Genomic DNA, 21,951 nt, shown 5'->3' on the forward strand with positions numbered 1-21,951 from the left:
GGGGGCAAAGAGACCCACATTCTCTGCTACAAAACGGGAAGATTCTGCTACCCCTTCTGCTCTGATTGCCAACGGGGGCACTGTTTTCCACGGGGGGTGGGAGGGAGACCAGGAAGCTGGCATCTGTACTGGTACGGCCTCCCGCTCACCTTGCACTGGCATCTCCGACAGGGATCTGGCGTCCAGCTCTCACCTTCTTTCCTCCCATCAGTGCAACCTGCAGGGAGGGCAGAAGTCATGGGAAGACGGGGAAAGGTGCACCTGTTGGACTTCTCCTTGCAGAGAAGTGGTTAAAGGGAGAAGTGCAACGCAGGGCATGCAAGGGGAGAGGAAATGTCTCTGGGGAAAGCTGCAATCGTGCTTGTGAGTGTTGGGGGGTGTTTCCTGGGGTGGGGCAGGAAAGGGAGGGGGCCTCAAGAAAGGCAAATATTCGGCAGGGGGTAGTTTAAATGAAGAATTTCTTTCTCTGGAAGATGGTGCTGCTGGCTGGGGTGTCCAGGAGGGGGGGGTGAAAAACATCAAGATGGCCGTGTCAATCGTGCAATCGAAGCCTTGGCTTCGATTGCACGATTGAGACGCCCATCTTGATGTTTTTGACCTCCCCCCCGCGGACAACCCTGACTGGTGGAGCTACAGAAATCCACATTGCAGAACACACTCCCCTTTTCTAGATCGATCCGGTCATCTTTGCAAGAGCTGGAAAGGGAATGCTGCCACAATCCGGGGTCCCCCACCTCCCCAAAAGACGCCGGGATCGGCCCTGGGAGCCTCGGACCCCAGCCCCTTCCTCACCCAGGCAGTGCATCCGGCTGGGTTGCCAACTGCACTCCGGCTTGCCTTGCACACACACGCAGGAGGTGCACGGGTCTTGGTCCCAGGAAGCCCCCTCCTCATAGGACCGCCCGTCTGCGAAGCAGGTCAGCCGCCGACACTCGCAGTGCTCGAGGGACTTCACCCGGCCCAGCAGGTCTGAGTTCTGTGGAGGGAGGGGGCAGATGGTCGGGTTGCAGGACCAGAATGGTGCAAGCGCAGAACGGGGTCATTCCCCCATATTCTCTGTCGTGGCAAGGCCACTTCTCTGTTCTTTTAGAAGCGAGTTTCTAGTCCTCATGCCCGAAGAGCAAAACAGTGCCTAAACTGCATGGACTGACCCTTTAAAAAGTCAAAGGAGGATGGTCAAAACCTTCCCTTGTCAATCACTTGGTGTTCAGTGATCCTTAGCTTGTCTCCTCCCGGTCAGGGTGCCTGGGGGGCATTCATCTGGGTGCTGCACCCGGGCCATTGCAGGGAAGGAAGGTCAGGGGTCACCTCTCAGGCTGCAGCCAAGCGCAAAAGTCAAGGGGAGGGCAATGGTGGCTTCTCCAACGGGAAAGCCCTGCTCTTCCCGATCACTTGGTTGGAGGACCCGGCAGGCAAAAGGAAGCCCACCTCTGGAGCTCCAACCCCTGGAGTTCCCTGCAATGGAGATGGGTGGGGCTGGAAGGCAGGGGGCAGGAGGCAGGGGGCAGGAGGCGGAGGCGGAGGGGTCTCCGATCTCTAGGAAGTCCATGACCAGATTGCTGACCAGATGCTTTGTGCCCTTGAAAAGTACCCACTCTTGGGTCTGAGTGGCTGGCACAGGGAACAGATGCTCTTACGGGAGATCGCTATGCTCGCTCGGTCCTTAACGTCCTAGACTTCTATGATCTTGCATGTCTCATGATGTGGTGGGACCTCCGTTAATCAGGAGGCAGCCCCTGCCCACAGCAGGAGCCACGCTGGAATCCCTTTTCAGTTGACTCGGAGACGGTGCTGTCTGGGCGCATCAGCCACACGTGGCTTTATTGTCACGGTGGGATGGTTGCTCCTTGACCAGGCTTAGACTGGCAGTGAGTACAAGCCTCTGTGTGGGTGGAGGACCAGTGAACAGGGTGTCACCCAGGTACGTGACAGCTCCAGATGGTTTTCTGAATGCCCTTCCTTTGTCAAGCAGAACATCTGCTCAGCGCTAAAGTGGAGTAGGATCTGGCTGATCTCTGCAACTGGAGATGGCCCCGGAAGAGATGGGAGCCCGGGAAAATAGAAAGCGCATGAAGTAAACTCAAAACAATTCCCTCTTGGTTGGGTTAAGTATAGCTGGAACACAGAAGTGCTCAGGCAGGCTTTTATAATTCTGGAGTCCTTGGGGTCTCTGAGCTTGGCTATTTTCTTGCAGATGTTTCATTACCCGGCTAGGTAACATCTTCAGTTGGGTACCTAGCTACCTGCTTAGCCAGGTAATGAACCTTCTGCAAGAAAACAGCCAAGCTCAGAGAACCCCAAGGACCCCACAGTGCAACCCTGAGCTACAGATATTCTCTTCTATTTTATAATTCTGTTCCAATATTCTGGCACTCTCGGACTCAACTGCACTGAATCCAGGAAGCCTTGGACTAAATCTTCCTTCCCAGAATAAATCCTCTGAACACCATTTTGCCTCTGCCTTGGTGGGTTTGGAGACAGGTAGCAGAGGGGCGGACTGCAAAGCTGCCTTCTGGCTTTAAACTCGGTCAGCCCCGTCTTCAGGATAACTACCAGGAAGAATTGCCTAACGTTTCTGGAACGGTCCTCACCTGCTCCTTCACCATGTCCAGCATCGTCCCCAGTCCCTCCACCAGCTCCTCCAGCCTCTGGATCCGCTGTTCTGGGCTGGCCACACCAGACCGTGCAGATCCCAGAGGAGGGAAATCCGGCTGGCTGGGCTCCTGCTGGTAGTGGTGGGTATCCGCCAGGGCCAGCGGCTCAAAGCGTGGCAAGGAATCCAGTTCGAGGGAAGGTCCCTCCAGCAGATCCATGTACTGCTCCTCAGGCAGAGCGTAGGGCAGAGAGAACAGGTCCAGCTCTGTGGGTCGGCAACACAAGAGGTCAGAAGTACCTGGCACGAGGAAAGGGAATCCCCACAAGCACCTGACCCCCATTTCCTGGGGCAATCAATGGGAGTCTATTGGAACTCCTCATCTTTTAGCAGACCCAGGACAATGAAGACCAAGCACTAACTGAAGATGTTTTGACATACTTGGGGTGGACAGTGAGATCTTCCTTGCTAGTCCATGGGAAGAACTTGGGAGGAATGTGCGTGGGTGCCCACAATGTGAGGAAAGGAAGCCGTGCAGGAGTGTTAGAGACCCAGCTGGCATCTTTCATGGTACAACACCATTTCTTGACCCAATGAACCTGGCTCAAACCCAGCAGGATAAACAGCTGTGCCTTTCAAAATCAGTCAGTCAATCTACACCTGGATCACTCCAATTTGTATTTGTAAATCCCTGCCCACTTAGCGATCTGCCACTCAGTAAAAGCTATCACTGATTAGTTCACCTCCAGCCTGAGACAGATCTTGAAATGTAGAGCTCATGCTGTTAACGTCCAGCCTTAGTTTGAGATGTTTCTTGTTCCTTCCCCATCTTTGGCAATTTCAGTCCTGATGGGGAGTCCTAGAGGGCTTGGAGACGGCCACACAGTTTTCTCTCCAGAGAAAGAGGAAGATAGGACAATTCCTGTCCTATCTGGAAAGAGCTGAGCTGGGAACATTCCTTAAAGTATTAAGTTCCAATCAAGAGATGTTGAAAGACATAGAATGATGGGGTAGCGCAACCCCCTGCCCAGGGCAGCAAGGCTGGCACATTGGCCATGCAATCTTTTCTTTCAAACGTCCAGTGTCAGGCTGCCTGTACCTTCGTGTTTAGCCTTTCTGCGATATATTATGGCATTGAAACCAACATCCTGAGAATCTGATGGAGAGCGCACGCTGCTTGTGTGATGGAAAAAACTCCATGTGCAAATTTGTAGTTGGGAGAAGTCAGATAAAGGAGCGATGTTGGATTTCCAGGGATCCCGGCCAGAAGCCCTGCTGCGGCACACAGACGCGCCCTTTGCCCAGTCCCAATCTAATTGATTTAAGCAGAACCAGGCCAAATTATGCAAAGGGACTATTGTGCAAAAGTTGTTCATACGCCTGATTTACTCTGGACGCCTCGTTTTGTTTAATTCCAGCTCGAATCCTGGATCTCAGCCAGAGGATTCAGCCATCAAGGCTTACCCTCGGTGGCCAGAGACGTGGGAAGGAGCAGCTTTGGCAATCAGACCTTGGCTGCTTGGAGTCTGGCTCCTGCAGGGCCAGAAAGACACCTCCTCCCCCCCGAACCTTGGCTCTGATGCCAGAGGCACCAGGGCTCTCAGCAGCAGCCCCACCTGGCACATGTGCTCAACCCTTCCGCGTGGGCCATTAGCAGAAAGAGCAACTCTTCCCAGCAGGAAAGGATGAGAAAAGGGGAGAGGAGTGGGAGAAGGAAAAAAAAGGGGGGAGCTTCTGGGAAGGGCAGCCAGTGCAGGAAGCACAGGGCGAGAGAGGGAGGAAAGAATCACGTCAGCCAGCTAGGACTCCCCTCATGCTCAGCCAACCAGGGATGGCCAGGTTTGCAACTCAGCACTTCTGGGAGGGGAGCACCAGGGTGGGGAAAGACCTGGTTAGGCAGAAAACAGGCCTTAGGCAAGCCTGTTCTCAGGGAGGGCCCCTCCCCACCTCCAAGCCCACCAAGTGGTAGGAAAGCAAGAGCGGAGGGGACGGGTCTGGGGACCATCCACCTCCAGGACCGCCACTAAGGAAGGGTCAGGTGAACGGGCAGCTGGCCAGGCGTGTGTGTGCGTGTGTGTTCGAGTAACAAGAGCAGCCCAGAGACCCCGAGCTGGGCGGAGGAGACCAGGCTGCACCTTTGCCTGCTCTCGGGACACCTGCGGCAATGGGATGCTTGCCCCCCCCAGCTGGGAAGGGGGTGTTTCCAGCCAGAATTCTGCAGGGAGGGGCGGCAGGAGCGACGGGAGGCTGCAAGCCAGAACTGCAGAAACCTTTTGCCGAGGTTTGACGAAACCCCCCAGGTGCCCACAAGCTTTGAGGGTGTGATGGGCAAGCCTTCTCCCCGAGTGTCACTTGGGAGCCTTCCTGACAACACAGCCACAGGGACAACCTGCTCCCGAGCCATCTGGACTCAGGGGCCGTGCGGACACCCTCCTCCCCCGGCCCCAAACTTGGCAAGGCTGGGTTCCCATAAGGGAAAATGCCAAGCTAGGGAGGGGAGATGCCCTGATTCACTCAACCATAATGAACCCAGACAATGGCTGGATTTCCCACCAACCTGGGACAACCAGCCCCCCCCCCCACCAGCCCCTGTTCAGCCAGGCCTCTCAAGGTTAAAAGCAATAGCATTCCTCCATTTTATTTTGCGTTTTCTGCGGTCGTGGCACAGGGAGTGAGATGACGTCGCTATGTCACAAATGACATCATGGCGCAGAGATGCCACCGGGACTCCCACGCGCGAGGATTCGGCTGGATGGAAGGGGAGGCCATCAACGGAAACCAGCCGCAGCAGCAAAAACCAGCTGCAATCGTACAGGGATTCAACCACGCTCAGGGCTTACTCCCTTTCTTCTCATCCTTCCTGCATTCGAACTCAGATCTCCAAACACCCCCAGCGCCCTTCCTTTTCAAGATCCGGGGACGGTCAGGGTAGGCTGGCAAGGTTGTCCTGCTGGAAAGGGGAAACCCCACTTGGCATCTGTCTTTATACTATCGTTGCTCCCCAATGTGGTCTGACATCTCTATTCTATTGTATTTTTTTATCTTTTCAATCCCCTTCCTTTATACTGTGTTTCTCCACGTTGGCCGCTTGAAGAGGGGTGGACTTCAACTCCCAGAATTCCCCAGCCAGCAAGGGGAAGCATGGCTGGCTGGGGAATTCTGGGAGTTGAAGTCCACGCATCTTAGAGTTGCCAAGGTGGAGAAACACTGTTGTAAGCTATTAAATCTAAATTACATGGCCAAGAATGACCCAGTTAATAAGGCAGGGAGTTGACAAATAACATTCTCCCCAGGAGACTTTACATCAGCCTTTTTTTTTTTTGCAAAAAATGCCTTCGGTTAATAAATAACCAAGGAAATGAAGTGCCTGTTTGAATTCTGCCTTTTCAGATCTCAAAGCACCTTGTGACAGGAGAGGTTGTGAGAAAAATGCCTCAGTACAGCCCCCGAGGGAGCTATTTTTAAAAATAAAATTCTGCACAGAGGCAGCATTTTTTAAAACTAGAAATTAGAGCCCTGACTGCAGAAGAGCCACGTGCAAGGGGCTGAGATGCGCCTCTTCAGCATGCAGATTAAATGGTCATTTCGGGGATGAGCGAAGAGAAATTCAGTCATACTCCGTTGGTTAAGAGGAAACTGTGTAAGATATATCTTCCAGTTTTCTGGATTTTTCATCTCCTGAATGGGAGGTTTCTGTTTTTCTACCTTATCCTGGGGATGCTATATAAATATGAATATGAATATGATCATATTTTGAATATTATGGGGGGGAAGTTCAGTTTAGCTAACTCTGCTCTTGTAAGAGAGCTGAAGTCCAGGGGTGTCTGCAGGGAGGGAGGGGTCAAAAAAGTCAAGATGGCGGCCACAGCCGTGCGACCTGCAGCCCCAAGGGCTTCCAGCATGGCAGACCCCGACACCTGCAAAAAAGGGGTGGGGGCTTCAATCACAGGGCTGTGACTTCACTGACTTCTCCTGTGGACACTCCTGAACAAGGGTCCCCCTCCATTCTCCCCCAGGTTAAAAAAGACGGGCTGCCAATGAAACCAACCGCCCATTTGCGTGTTCTGAGAAAGCGGCTTGCCACCGCCGCCATCCTGAGATTGGAACCGCATCTCTTGGATGGCCTCCCTCTGCAGAAGGGGGGGACCCGGGCGGGCAGAGGCGTGCCTCCTTAAACCGTCCTCTGGATTTGCTCGAGCGCGAATTCCCAACCCTAAATTCGTAGCTCAAGAATCCCTACGTGAACTTTTCCGGCTATGGGGCACGTTTGGAATCTTACAAAGGTTGCGGGCGCACTTACAAAATGGCTGGCGGGGAGGGGGCTGGCCTGTTCCAAACTGGGCTGCCACGGAGGGAAGGGCCACTTACAAAGGAGCGATTTGCCAGGCGTCCTCAGGTCCCTCCCTGCAACCTGGTGGTTACACATCACACGTTTGCATGGTTAGTTGTATGTCTGCATGACACACTAAGCCTGGTGACACGTGTGTCTGTCTGTCTGTCTGGGTCTAGCTTAATCTGCTGAGTAAATCTCACCCTTCTGATTACTGTAAGGCTCTGGTTCCAGTTATTCCCCTGAAAATAGATTAAATCATTAATCAGATTAAGCCTGTCTGAATTTAGCCAGTTGGAGGTGAAGTAATTCATGACTTTTTTGCTTGAGCATCGGCAGCAGTTCCTAAAAATGCTCCTTTAGGAGCAGAGAATCCTGGAACTGGAAGGGGCTGTTGAGATCCTGGAGTCAAACCCCCGCTCTGTGCAGGAGCAAAGCAGGGCATCTTCCAGAGGAGGATGCTTAACTTCCCCTCGAAGACGTGCTGCAAAGACGGCCCCCACGTCTCTGAGTCCTTGGCTCCACAGTCCAATTCCTCTTCTTTTTAGGAAGTTGTTTTCCTTATAGTGGGTTAGAATCTGCCTTCCTATCACTCAGTTTTTTTCAAACTTGGCCACTTTAAGATGAGTGGACTTCAACTCCCAGAATTCCCCATTCAGCCTTGCTGGCTGGGGAATTCTGGGACTCATCTTAAACTGGCCAAGGATGAGAAACACTGCTATAACTCAGATCCATTCTTTCGTGTCCTGAAGCAGGTACAGATGTTGACTTTCTGGGTTGCATCCCTCCAGATCTTCAAAGGATGCTATGAGGCCCCCTCTGTGACCTTTCCCCAAGGCTAAACATCTCAGCTTCTCCAGTCCCTCTGCACAGAACTTGGTTCCTCTCCTGAGATCCCCACTCATTCTTCTGCCCCTTCTTGGAGCCTCTCCAAATTTCACTGAATCCTTCTTAAAAGTTGAGGCCCAGAACTGGACAAAGTATTAAGGTGGGGTCTAACAAAGCAGAACCACCTTCCTCTGCTTTGGAAACTCCCGCTGATGCAACCATCCGAGCAAACCTGGGGAATTCTGAGTGGGAAACGGCATTTTGGAGAGACAGCGAAGAGTTTCAAGGAGGAAAAGTAGAAAGGAATCCATCTTCCAGCCAAGATTTTCTGATAACAAAAGGTTTAGGGGTCGCCCGAACAAGTCTTAAAAGGAAATGTACCTACAACCAGAATTTTTCTTGCTGGGATTAATGGACAATTAGAAAAGAGACATGGAAGTTTATTTTTATATGGGGTTACTGCTGTGAGACTATTATAGGGGCCAAAATGGGAGGACTCTGAAACACCCACATGGGAGGAATGGCTGGTGAAGATGATGGAACTAGCAGAGGTGGCAACATTGACTTGCTTGATTAGAGAAAGATCAACAACTGCATTTATCAGTGACTGGAAGCCCCTGATGGACTTTTTGCTGAAACAAGAAAAAAATGAACTTGTGATTTTTGGGTTTGATGATTAGAAAGGGTGGACTATGGACAGAAGGAGATTATGATGTCACCTTAGAGAGAGAGGGTAAAATATAAATGCATTTATAACCGCTGTGAAAAATATCGGAAGCTGCTTCTTTATAACCTTTCCTTTCCTTTCCTTTCCTTTCCTTTCCTTTCCTTTCCTTTCCTTTCCTTTCCTTTCCTTTCCTTTCCTTTCCTTTCCTTTCCTTTCCTTTCCTTTCTCTTCATTTACTTATTACATTATTCTTCTTACTTTCAACTTAAAATTTGTACTGATTTTATTCTGTTGAAAGCCTCTTTAATAGATAGATAGATAGATAGATAGATAGATAGATAGATAGATAGATAGATAGATAGATAGGGAAATGTACCTACACAACCCGGGACTAAGAAAGAAATTCGGGAGTGGGCAAGACACGAGATTCCCTGAACACGGATTCTGCGCAACAGACTCCAGAAAGACCCTCCTGTCTCTTGCCACAACGGGATCATTTCACATCCAGTCAGCAGCTTCACCCGAAGCAAAATCTCTCAAACGTGGCTCAGAACCGGACCAGCCGAAAGTGCTACGTTGGAGCGTCCATTCCAGAGGGCTCCCTTTCTCCTCCCCTCCCTGGCACCCTGGCACCAACGGGGCTCCTGGGGGGCAGGATCCAGCCTGCGCTCAACAGCTGCTGCCTCCTGTCTGGCTGGAGCCCAGCCAAGGCCCACGGCTCTTACCCGCCCGTGACGGGGAACATCTGGCCCGCAGCACAGATGTCAGGGGGCTGACCGGAAGAAAACTTTTCCCACTCGGGATTGCTTTGATCCTTGTCTCTTCAGCTCCTCCCTCCAACTCGGTCCAGTCTGGACGACCCTCCCCTGCTCCAAAGCACAGCTCAAGGACGGTGGGTGGCACGGTTAGAGGGCTTGCAGGACTGCAATGATGCTGTAACTACCTATCTAGCTGCACCAGCCCTGGGCATGGGGACGTGCAATTTGGATTGAGATTCTTACCTGGCAGATTCTCACAGTGCCAGGGGCGGTGGGGAAAGCCATGAGGTGAGATCTCAGCCGTCTGCCAGGAGCCCTGCCGAAAAATGCATCATAGCCATAAACATGGGGAGGGGGCTGTAGCTGGGAAAGGGAGATGCCAACCCTGCCCTTTGCCATATCTGTAACACTCCAAGCAGCTTGCAGTGGGGTAAGTGGTGCCCAGCCTTCTCACGTCCCTGCAACCCATAGCCCCCCAACCCTGCCCCCCCCATAGCTGGCCTGTCCCTGTATGAATGCTTGCTTGTGGGGCACAATTTCTCGCCTTTTTGGATTGCTTCCCCTGGCTTAAAAATAAATGTCCAAAATGCCCGTTAAAAACATGGGAGTTTTACACAGCCTCATCAGGCGTGCAGGCTGAGCCACCGAAAGAAACCAAGCAAATCTGGAACCAACCCAGCCTGGCCCGTGGCGCGAGTGAACCCTAGTTCAGCAGACTGAGGATGGGGGCTGAGGCCAGGCAGGCACCCAAACGGGGTTCAGGAGCTCCCTGGAAGCTGCAGGCACCCTGGCCGCACTTACCAGGAACTTGCTGGCCTCGTCTCCGGCCAAACTGGCAAAGGTGATCTGCAGATCGAGGGGCAGGGCGAGGCGCAGGAGGCCCTCCCCACTGCTCTTCTCGAAGACGAAGGGCTCTTGGCAGTCCACAAAGAGGGAGACGCGCTGGGGCTCCAGGTGCAGGGCCAGCTGCACCCAGCGGCCCTGGGAGAAGGGGGTGCCTCCAGGGAAGACCAGCGAGGCGGGCTCCGTGTTATGCATGGCCCGGTACTCCAGCCGGAGCTGGTCCTCCCGGGTGCTGGACACCAGCTGCAAGAGGGGCCGCCCGTCCCGCTTGGTGGCCGCCGGGGAGGCCAGGGAGATGAGGGTCCCCTGCGAGCCAGGGTTCTGGCGGGCCACGAAGTGGAACCCCAGGGCAGCCTGCACCGTGGACAGCAGGTAGACGGAGTAATCCCAGGGCAGGGTGAGCGGGGGCACCCGCCGGCGGAACTTCCAGGCCGGGATTCCCGGATTGGGGCCCTTGGCCTTGGTGACGCCTGGCACGGAGCGGCTGATGTTGAGCGCCTCCAGCAGGTCGAGGACTGCGAAGCAAGAGCGCGGCAGTTAGTGGCTGTGCCCCGTCCTGAAAGCCCCCGCGTTAGAAGCTCAGGAGAACCAGGACAGAATTCTGGGTGGGTGGATGGCTGGAGTTTAGCTCCTGGGAAGTTCACAGACACACCCGTGGCATTTTCTTAGCGACAGTACAGAAGTGGTTGGCTGTGTCAGGTTCGGTCAGCACGAGGCTTCAGGGAAGCACGGGGCTGCAGGGAAGCTCGCAACCAGACCACGCGGAATCCACCGGCGGTAGCTAGCGGGGAAAAGAGGAACCGAAAGCGCCGCTAATTAACGAGCCACCTGCGGCCAGCTAAACAGGAAAACCACAGCGGAAGCTTTTAACTATGAACTGATAACGGCGCGAGCAAGCAAGGAACGGGGCCGCAGGGCAGCGAAACAAGATCGCAACGCAGCACAGAACCCGCAGGTTTGCACGTAGCAGGGAGGGACCAACCCAGCCGGAGGGGGACTGGCAATCAAGGACAATGGACTCTGACCGACCCTGCCATCATGAACGATCAAGGGGGACATTGGGGGGCCCAATAGTCCACAGCTGCAACGCGATCACGAGGCGGGAAAAAGCGCGGGAAGGGGGGAATATAACAAGTGATGCAATTGTACCAAGCCAGTCCTGGCTTTGCTTGTGACTACTACGTTACGCATGAGTAAACCTTCTTTGTGAACCACACGTGTCACGAGAGTTTCTCTGTCGGACGGGGCAAATCTCACATAAAGCCAGGACTCACCGTCAGCGCTACCCGGTACCACCGAGGAGCGTTTTCTTTCTCAATACAGGCATGACCAGCGACGAGGAATCCGTGGGTCAGCTGGAGCGCGAGGAACCCAGGCTCGCGGAAGGGCGGTCGGAGCCGCCCGGGAGCGACGGGGCAGCGGCCAGGGCCGGGCGCCCTCCATCCGAGCGGTGGTCGGTGGGCGTGAACCAAGGACCAGACGGTTCAGGCGTTACGATGACCCGGGGTTCGGGGTTCCGGAACCGCGAGTGGAGCGAGGAATTCGCCCGACTAGAGGAGAGAGTTGAGCGACGCCTAGACGCCGTGGAGGCGATGCTCCAGACCCTACTACAGAGAGTGGGGCCACCGGCGGTGAACGAGGGGGCAAGCGACAGGGGGGCCGGTCCGGCACCCCCGCCGGCACCACCCACGGCGCCCCGGTCGGAGGACCAACGGGCGGCAGACGCCCTGAGACTTCGAGGTATCACTGGGAAGTTCTCAGGGGACCCCGAACAACTGCCGCACTTTCTGACGCACGTCAGGGGGTTCATGCAGAGGGGTGGTCACCTATTCGCTAGAGACGAGGACAGAGTATCCTACGTGGCCGAGCTGCTAGATGGCCAAGCAGCCAGCTGGGTGATCGGGCTGTACGATGCCAACGCGGCGGAACTACGGAGTTTCCCGGACTTCATGCAGGCGCTCCGGGACAGATTCGAGGACACATTGAGCGCCAAGCGGGCGGAGGACGACATCCTACAGTTCAGACAGCGGGGCAAATCGGTATCGGAGTATGCCCTGGAGTTCCGGAGGTTGGCCGAGAAGCTCACGGACTGGCCGGAGTCCCTGAAGGTGAAGTATTTTAAGAGGGGACTCAACCCAGAGATCCTGGAACGGGCACTGGGGCGGGACGACCCGCCCACAGTGAAGGATTGGATCTGGCTGGCCGGAACGGCGGAATCGGCGTGGCGGCAGATCCAACAGAGCACAAGACGACGGGACCAGCCGAGGGACCAGCCGAGGGAGAGGACCTCCGAGGAGAGGCGGAGCGGTCGGCGGCAGTCCACCGGGGGGCGAGAGGCGACCAGAGCCCCGAATTTGTGCTTCCGATGCGGAGGCAGAGGCCACCGAGCGGCGCAGTGCCCGACGGAGCGGGAAGGAGCCCCACCACGGCCCGAAGTCAAGCCCCCGCGTGCGAACGGGAAAAGGACCGGCGACCGACCGCAGAAGGGGGCAGTGGCGGCGGTGACCGAGAAAGGACGCGGGGGGTGGTCGACCCCGGAGACAGCATCCTCCGGAGAGGACTCGGAGCCGGCGGGAAACGAGGCGCGCTCGCACTGAACGGCGTCCCAGTGCGAGCAGGGGAGTCGAGGCACGCGGACCCAATAGGAGACGAGGCAGTATCGAGACCTGGTGGCAGCGTTCGGGGAGAAGGAGTCCGACCAGCTCCCACCACACCGGTCCAGTGATTGCGCCATCGAGCTAGAGCCAGGAGCGACCCTGCCTAAGCCGAAAATGTACTCCCTGTCGAGGAGGGAGATGGGGGCCCTGCGCGAGTTCATAGACAAGAACCTAGCGCGGGGATTCATCCAACCCGTGAAGTCACCATTAGCGGCCCCGGTGCTATTCCGGGAGAAGAAGGATGGCTCGCTCCGTATGTGCGTAGACTACCGGGGGCTGAACGCAATCAGCACGGAGTACAAATACCCCCTCCCCCTGATGAAGGACTTGATGTCGCATCTGTCGAAGGGGAGGGTGTTCACAAAACTGGACTTGCGCGAAGCCTACTTCAGAGTCAGGATCCGCGCAAAAGATGAGTGGAAGACGGCGTTCAACACCCCGCTCGGAAGCTACCAGTTTTCCGTGATGCCGTTCGGATTAAAAGGGGCCCCAGGGGTATTTATGCAGCTAATAAATGAGGTGCTGCACGACCTACTCTACCGGGGCGTCCTGGTCTACCTGGACGACATCCTCATCTACACCGAGACCCTGGCGGAGCACGTGAGCCTGGTGCGCACGGTGCTCCAGAGACTGCTGAAGGCACAGCTGTACGCGAAGCTATCGAAATGCGAGTTCCATTGAGAGCAACTAGACTACCTCGGCTACCGAATATCCAGCCGGGGAATTGAGATGGACCCGGCGAAAGTAAGGGATGTCCTGGGCTGGGAAGCGCCGCGAACCCGGAGGCAACTCCAAAGCTTCCTAGGGTTTGCGAACTTCTATCGCCAGTTTATCCCGAACTTCGCCCAAATCGCCCTTCCCCTAACCGACCTGCTAAAAACCAAGGGCACTGGGAAACCCCCCAAGCCCAGCATGGCACTCGCGTGGACTACAGAATGCCAGGGGGCGTTTGAGGAACTAAAACGGCGGTTCACAGCGGAGCCGATCCTGCGCCATCCCGACCCAGACCGGCGGTTTATAATCCTAGTGGATGCATCAGACGTGGCAACGGGGGCAGTCCTGCTCCAACCCGGCCCGGAGGGGGCCATCCACCCGTGCGCCTATGCCTCCCGCAAATTCACCGAGACGGAGAGGAGGTGGATGGTGTGGGAGAAAGAGGCGTACGCGGTCAAGTGGGCGCTGGCCACATGGAGGCATCTACTGGAGGGGGCAACTGAACCGTTCGAGGTGTGGACGGACCATAAGAACCTCGAGGCCCTGAAGACCCCGCGTAAGCTATCCCCCAAACAGGCACGGTGGTCCCAATACTTCGGGAGGTTCAGGTTCACACTGAAACACATCCCCGGGAAGCGCAACTTCCTAGCGGATGGACTGTCTCGCATGCCCCAACACGCCAGCCTACGGGAGGAGATCGTGGACTCCGTCATCCCTGCCAGCAGGCTGGCTGCAAAGGCGGTGACCCGAAGCCAGACCAAGGGGGAGCGACGGGACGCGGCGCCTGAAGTAAGGCAAGGGTTCGCGGAGGCGGCGGAGCGGGACGCTTGGCTCAAGCAGAACCGAGAGGCGCTAACCGGGCAAGAGGGGTTGTGGTGGCACGAAGGAAAGCTGTACGTGCCCGAGGGTTGCCGACGGGAGGTCATGGAGAGAGCCCACGACAGCCGGAGCGCGGGGCATTACGGCTTCGTAAAGACACTCCACTTAATCCGGCGGCAGTTTTGGTGGCCCACGCTCCGGAAGGACGTGGAGGCGTACTCGGGGGGTTGCCCGGTGTGCGCGACAGCGAAAGGGGCCAAAGGCAAACCTAGAGGCCTACTCCAGTCGGTAGCGGAACCCGACGGCCCTTGGCAAGAGGTCGCCATGGACTTCATAGTGGAGCTCCCGGAGAGTAAGGGGAAGACCGCCATTTGGGTGGTCACGGACTTATTCTCCAAACAAGCGCATTTTGTAGCATGCCGGCGAGTCCCCACGGCCGAGGGGCTGGCGAGACTGTTCGTGCAACATGTCTACCGACTCCACGGCGCACCTCGACGGGTCGTCAGCGATCGGGGCGGCAACTTCATCGCGAGGTTCTGGCAGGAGTTCCTGAAGCGGGTGGGGACAAAACAAGCCCTATCCTCTGCGGCGCACCCGCAGACGGACGGAGCCACGGAACGCCTGAACGGGGGGCTCGAACAGTACCTGCGCTGCTACGTGGGGCACCAACAGGACGATTGGGCGGAGCTACTACCATTCGCGGAGGTGGCATACAACAACGCCGTCCACAAGAGTACCAGGTTCTCTCCGTTCAAAGTAGCCACCGGGAGAGATTTCGTCCCCATGCCGGAGCTGCCTCAGCCGGAATCCCAGATCAACTCCCTAGACGCCTGGTTCGCCCAAATCGACGAGACCCGGCGAGTGGCGCACGCGGCATTGCAAAGAGCCAAAGCCGACTACAAGAAACACGCGGACCGCAAGAGGCTCCCCGAGGAGAAATGGAAAGTGGGGGACCAGGTGTATCTGTCAACCAAAAACCTAAAGACGCACCAGGCATCGAAAAAACTCAGCCCGAGGTTTGTGGGGCCGTTCCCCATTACGGAGGTCATCAATCCGGTGACCGTCAGGCTGACGCTCCCAAAAAGCCTCGGGAAGATCCACCCGGTGTTCCATTGCAGCCTGCTAAAGCTGCACCAGCCGGGGAACGCCTGGCACAAGGCGGAGGGAGTGCCGCCACCCATCATGGTCGGGGGGGAGCAGCACTTCGAAATCAACCGGATACTGGACGCCCGGAGGCACAAGGGGCAGACCCAGCTCCTAGTGCAATGGAAACATTTCCCCAAATCCCACAGCGAATGGGTGAGTAAAACCCACATAAGGGCGCCGGACCTAGTGCGGGACTTTTACAGTAAATACCCCGGGAAGCCGAAATAGAACCGAGGGGGGGGAGTTGTCTTCAGGGGGGCGGCATGTCAGGTTCGGTCAGCACGAGGCTTCAGGGAAGCACGGGGCTGCAGGGAAGCTCGCAGCCAGACCACACGGAATCCACCGGCGGTAGCTAGCGGGGAAAAGAGGAACCGAAAGCGCCGCTAATTAACAAGCCACCTGCGGCCAGCTAAACAGGAAAACCACAGCGGAAGCTTTTAACTATGAACTGATAACGGCGCGAGCAAGCAAGGAACGGGGCCGCAGGGCAGCGAAACAAGATCGCAACGCAGCACAGAACCCGCAGGTCTGCACGTAGCAGGGAGGGACCAACCCAGCCGGAGGGGGACTGGCAATCAAGGACAATGGACTCTGACCGACCCTGCCATCATGAACGATCAAGGGGGACATTGGGGGGCCCAATAGTCCACAGCTGCAACGCGATCACGAGGCGGGAAAAAGCGCGGGAAGGGGGGAATATAACAAGTGATGCAATTGTACCAAGCCAGTCCTGGCTTTGCTTGTGACTACTACGTTACGCATGAGTAAACCTTCTTTGTGAACCACACGTGTCATGAGAGTTTCTCTGTCGAACGGGGAAATCTCACAGGCTGCAGCATTCTGATTGTCAACAACCCAGGCTAGCTTGGCATCTCCTGGTGGCCTCCCATCTCAGCCCTAGCCAGGGCTGCGTTTGTTTAGCTTTTCCAATCAGCCAAGACCTGTCACCAGCTGCGTGATCTGAGAAAGGGGGTTAGTAATTGGGGAACCCTTTGAATCAGAGGGCAAAATGGGGCTTGGCAGGCCGTGGCGACGTGCCCACCCTGCGCTCAGTGGGAACAGCTGCCCAGTCCTCTGATCAGGGCCGCGAGAGGGAGAGTGGCCTTTCTGCCAGCACCCTGGGAAGACCCGCCAGACCCGGGCAGCAACACGCCGACTTCTGGATTCCCAGCCCCATTTTGGGAGGACGGAAGGCTTAGCGTGGGTCTGGGAGGCTTATTTTGTGGGGAAAACCCCACCCAAATGCCCTCCCCCTGATCGTGCCTCCTGCCACCTTGGAATTTGAAAACCCTTTAAAGTGGGAAACGTTGCCCACTGAGTTCATAGAATTAAGCAACCGCTCAATTTCTGTTCAGATTAGCCACAAGCGGAGGGCTGGGCACTCACCTCCCTGCAGAAACCCTCCGCCTGCTAGCCACAGCCCAGAAGGGGCTCCGACCCAACCCATCCTGGCTTGTGGTCTCGGTCAAGGCTTCTGCCCGTGTCCCTCCCAGCTCCCCCCGCCCCGATTAGGGGCTGCTGGTGGGAAGGGGCTCAAGTCCACTGTGGCCACCTCCATTTGAAGAATCCCCACTTGCAGCAGGAGATGGGACGGGCTCACATGTCCCATCACCCACAGCTGGCAAAACCAAGCTGGCTTGACTCTGAGGGCCAGGGTACTCTGCCGGCCGTAGGATCTGCTCAACCCGCGTGGCACTCGAGAGCTCGCGGTGGCTGAAGGAGCTTTAGCAGGTGGGGGTCCGTGCGGTGGACCCCCTTCCGTAACGCAGAGGTGCCAGTGGGGGATGGGGCAAGTGTGCATGGCCCCCCAAGTGTGTCGGGGGGTGAGTTTGAACAGTATTACATGCTCCACAGGGGTGTGTGTGTCTGTGTAGATGGATGGATGGGTGGATGGATGGATGGGTGAACGGGCATTTTTTCTGTTCTTTTCCTTCAGCACTCTAGAGGTAGAAAAACGGAGCGCAAACTGACAAGATGACGCAGCAAGGAAGTCGCTGCCAGCCAGTTTGATCATTGTCTGTTCGTGGATTAAGGTTTTATGAGCCACCTGCTGCACACTGCTTAAGAAGGAATAACTTCATTCCTCCCTCTACAAGGCGACGTTGAGCCCATCGATGGGAGACCACCAGGAGATTGCGGGGATGTAGGCTGGACTGGGAAGCTGAAAAGAAACTGGGGGGGGGGGCATTGGAGAACCACTTCTGCAGCATTGTCACGAAAAATACACAGTTGTGTTCACAAACATCAGCAAGAGGACTCTTGACTTTTTACATCTCGCCCCATAAACAAATCCATTTCTGCAATTTCAGCTGCATTTAAAAACAAAACAGAGGCTGAGCAAGCTCAATACCACAAGGGAGGGGGAAGGGGAAGCTGACATTTTCCCCCACCTGGGGGTGCTCCTGGCCTTTGAAGGCACCAGCTGATCTGGCAAAACTTCCCTCCCCACTGCCCAATCCTCACCAGGCTAACTTTCACCTGTGGGATTCCTGCCCGTTCATGCAGAGAAGGGAAGCCAGCTGAAAGCACCTGCTGCTCTTCCCCGGATAGTCTTCCCATTTCCCCAACTTTGGCGACCCGTTTGCCATGGTGCGTTTGCACGTCTGGGGCTTGCACAAAACTCTGCCACAGAACTGAAGCCGAAGGCACCCCGTGGCCGTGAGAAGGGCCCCTGGGCCTTTTATTCCAGACCCCAATCCTGACCGCGCTGCGTATTCTGCAGGCTGTGCAGGACGGGTCTATGTCACACCCTCTTCCTCCAAAGCCGCCCCCCAAATCTCTCCAGAGCAGCACTGGCTGGCCTTGATTAAACTAGATTTCAGCCTGGGAAAGTGCACGCCTTGCGTAGGCTCGCGCCAGCCAAGTCTCCTTGTTCAGACAGACGGGACGCCACATTTGCATCGAATTAGAGGGGCTGACTGTCTCTGGTGTGCGTGCAAACGGTTCTTGCTGGGGGCCTGGACTTGTGAATGCATGCATCTGATGCGAGGACTGAGAAACGCTGCCAGGCACGCAGCAGCATCCGTGGCCAGCCTTGGACGCTCTTTTCTGCAATGGCACACAGGACGTTTCCCATTCTACGTGGCAAGCGCACGGGCTAACATGCTGAAGGAAAGCGCACAGATCAGACAGGGCTCCGCAGGCCTCGCGTCTTGCACCCAGGCCTGAAAAGTGCAACTGGGGCTAGACCTCCAGGTTGTGTCCGTCACTGAAATATTCCTTACTGAAGATAGTTTGCGGGGTCGCCCCTAACATAAAACGGCTATAGCGGAGCCACAAGAATTAAAAAGTGGATGAAAAGCAGCAGTTAAAACTTTTTAGGGCATCGAACTTCTTAAACTCTGCAGAACAGCGAAGGGGATGGCTTGTTCCTCTAAGGCAGTGTTTTTCAACCTTGGCAACTTTAAGATGGGTGGACTTCAACTCCCAGAATCCCCCAGCCAGCATGGCTGGCTGGGGGATTCTGGGAGTTGAAGTCCACCCATCTTAAAGTCGCTAAGGTTGAGAAACACTGCTCCAAGGGCAATTTTTATTATAAGCATAAACTTCTACACAGCACACAAAACGATGTCCATCTTGAAGTTAAGGTTATTGGTGGCGGGTTTCCCTTGGGCGCCCACCCCTTAAGGGACCTGGGGGGAGTCTTCCTTCTGATGGGAGCACGCTCTCCCCCAGGTGACTTCATAGCTCACATGAGATCAGCTCTACTTTGGCCCTTCGTTGAAGGAACTGTGAAATTGCTATTCAAGATTTTGCAAACGTGAGGAGGAGAAGACGCCCAACGGACCGCCCAAGCCACAGTCCATATGGGAGAAAGGTGGCAAAAAAGGGCGAGGCCTAACAGGTAAAGCTCAGGATCAGTGAAGAATGCTGAGAATAATTTCTTGAAAATGTTTAAAAGAAAAGAGGACAAAAGGGATCAGCAGATCAGGTAGCAAAGAAAAGGCAGAGCGATTTTTGTTCAGTCTTCTCCAACCAAAAACTGAGCGTCCAAGCGGGAAATTCGGAAGGGCGGGATGAGAGGGCAGCATTGGACCAAAGGAATGGATTTACTTCTATTTAAAGAATAGATTTACTCTGAATGATGAAGTATATCCTAAGGTTTCAAAAGAATTTGCTAATTGCTGGATGAAACCTTGTGTCATTTTCGAGGAATCTTGGTGGGCTGAAGCACCAGATGCATGGAGGAGAGTAAATATTGTTCCGGTCTGCAAGAAGGGGAACAAGGAGGCTCAAATGCATTACTAAGCAGTCAGTGTGGCATCAACAGCTGGGAATATTTTACAGCCGATCGTAGCGTATGTTACGACATTGCTAAGTCCCAAAAGTCACCATGGATTTGTCGAGAACGAGTCTACTCAGGTTAAGTTTATCTTATTTTTCAATTGGATCGGTTTCTTAGTAGATTGTGGGAATGTTGTCGACATAATATATCTCAGTTTCATTGGAAGGGGGCATTTAGGCTGTTAGGCATTTAGGCCCTAGCTCCGTGCAAAACATCTGACAAAGTAGCGCATGATATTTGGATTAGGGTTAAGCATGGTCTGGATGACATGATGGCTTTGTAGCTGACTCAAAAGCCATTCTCAGTGGGTGCTCATCAACGCATCATCAGACCGGAGAGGGCTACTGAGTGTGCCACAAGGTCCAGCTCTCGTTCCGCTATTCTTCAGTATGTCGGATGAAGAGGTGGAAAGAAGGCGGCGCAGGTGGGCAGATGACACCAGGTGGGGACTGACAGCCAGCAGACCGAGATAAAAATGGAAACAATCTTAATAGACCCAGAAGAGTACAAGGAACGTTAGCAGAGACCAGCGCGGTTACAGATTTAGGAAACGGAAATGAGATGCCCACGGTGGTGGCCTTGCGAAAAACATCTTGGAACAGTAGTTGATTGCAAATGGAGTAGGACTCAGCAGGGTAAAAAGGTGGGGACAAAAACAGTCCAAGTGATTTCTGGCTGCATCAACAGAAGTGGAGTTTCCACATGATGGAAAGTTACCGAAATCCACTTGGTTCTGAACCGTGTTCAGTTCTGGGGCCCCTGTTTTAGGCCAGCTGTGCTGGCTGGGGAATTCTGGGAGTTGAACTCCACCCATCTTAAAGCGACTGAGGTTGAGGAACCCTGCTTTAGGCGACTTGGAACTTGTCGAGACGAAGGGATCAAAGGACTAGAAAATTAAGGAAAGGTGGAGAAGTTTGGAGTTGGGAAGACTGGAGGGAGGGGGACTAGGGCAGCCCTCCTCAGAGACCTGAAAGGCTGCCTACAGGAAGAAGGTCGTGTGCCTTCTCTCATGTGCCAGGATGCTGGGCATGGAAGGGTGGACTGAAGTCACAGAAGGCAAGTTCAACTCACATAGTTTTACTGGAGGTTCCTTTCCTAAGCAGGGGTGGGTTGGATGGCCTCAAGGGAGCCTTCCGCCCACAGGAGTCTAAGTCAATTCAACATGCTGACCCTGCTGACCTTCAGAGCAGACACTCCAAAAGAACCCCCCCCCCCCGCCGGGAAAGCTCACCAAAGCGGATGCCTCGCCTACAAGGGATCAGTCCGAAAGGGGCTACCCGGTGCCTTCTGATCGCTGGGCTACAAGGATCAGACCCGAATGGGCCACCAGAGCCTCCCAAGCAAGAGGCAGTGTATCTGAAGACCCGACCCAGAGCGGAGGCGCAGAGCAAACGCGGCGAGGCCCTTCCCTTCTCCGCCTCGAAGCCCCGTCCCCTCGGCTCCAGCTGCCCGCAAAGGCGCCTAACACGGGCGGAGGCAGCGGGTCGGCTGCGCGCGTCGTGGGAACCCAGCCCGGGCGCCTCCTGCCCCCCCCCCCGGCCGCGGGGATCGCGCCCAGGCGCCTCCTCTGCCAGTCGCGGCCGCCCGGCTGCTGCCCGCGCCTCCCACTCCCCGCTTGCTGCCGGCTCACCATCGTCCCCGAAGTCGCGGTGCGCCGTGCCCGGCCAGGCGCCCTGCAGGGCCAGCGCTGCCCACTGGAGCGCGTACAGCTGCCAGCAGCCCCGCATGACGCCGCGCCCGCTGCCCGCTGCCCGCTCTCCTCGGGGCAGCGCGCGGCTCTCCGCCTGGGCCAGCCGCGGGACGGGGGGGGGGGGGCGAGGGGGCGGCCTCCCTCGGCCGGGCGGCGCGGGCGGGTCTCGGAGGCCCCCCGGCTCCAGTGCGCGAGGGGTGGGTGGGCGGTCGAGCGCAGCCAGGCGGGAGGCGGGAGGAGCGAAGTCCCGGGGCGGATCGCGCTCGCGGCGAGGGGGGACGGGGCGGCCGAGGACCGCCGGGCGCCGCCGCGAGAGGGAGGTAGGGAGGCAGGCAGGAGGGAGGCGGGGAAGCGGGGCCCGCAGAGGGGCGCGGGGCGCCGGCGTGCTCGTCTCCGCGCCCCCCGCCTGGACCCCCCCTCTAGCGGGCCGGGTGCCCTTCGCCCTAAGTAAGCCTCGGGAAGCTGCGGCCACACCTCGCCGCACCCCCGCCCCGTCGCCCCCCCCAGGTGTGCTTCGTGGCCGCCGCTTTGGGGTCTCCCGCCGCGCCTCGGAGCTCCCGACCCCCGCCTCGCTGCCTGGGGCTGTTCCGCGAAAGGGGACGCAGCGGCGCGGCTGAGCCC

At 56.2% G+C, this 21,951-nt stretch overlaps 1 protein-coding gene across 3 annotated transcripts in view; it reads right to left on the reverse strand.

Moving 5' to 3' along the window:
- Nucleotides 1–21,433, reverse strand: part of KCP (kielin cysteine rich BMP regulator) — a 61,081-nt gene extending 39,648 nt beyond the window's left edge. For all 3 annotated transcript variants that reach the window (XR_015796306.1, XM_088141475.1, XM_088141474.1), the window contains exons 1-6: nucleotides 21,271–21,433; nucleotides 9,978–10,534; nucleotides 9,420–9,492; nucleotides 2,592–2,860; nucleotides 793–976; nucleotides 150–217 (exon numbers count right to left, since the gene is read on the reverse strand). Coding sequence is in view for 2 of the 3 variants with exons in the window: in XM_088141475.1 (XP_087997601.1) it covers nucleotides 150–217; nucleotides 793–976; nucleotides 2,592–2,860; nucleotides 9,420–9,492; nucleotides 9,978–10,534; nucleotides 21,271–21,367 (1,248 nt within the window). In the remaining variant the exon portion in view is untranslated. The remainder of the gene's footprint in view (nucleotides 1–149; nucleotides 218–792; nucleotides 977–2,591; nucleotides 2,861–9,419; nucleotides 9,493–9,977; nucleotides 10,535–21,270) is intronic.
- Nucleotides 21,434–21,951: the final 518 nt, after the last annotated feature.

Source organism: Python bivittatus, unplaced genomic scaffold (assembly GCF_059951505.1).
Source record: "Python bivittatus isolate LINGU-HERP-01145 unplaced genomic scaffold, Pbiv_v1 ctg000330_np1212, whole genome shotgun sequence".
NCBI lineage: Eukaryota > Metazoa > Chordata > Lepidosauria > Squamata > Pythonidae > Python > Python bivittatus.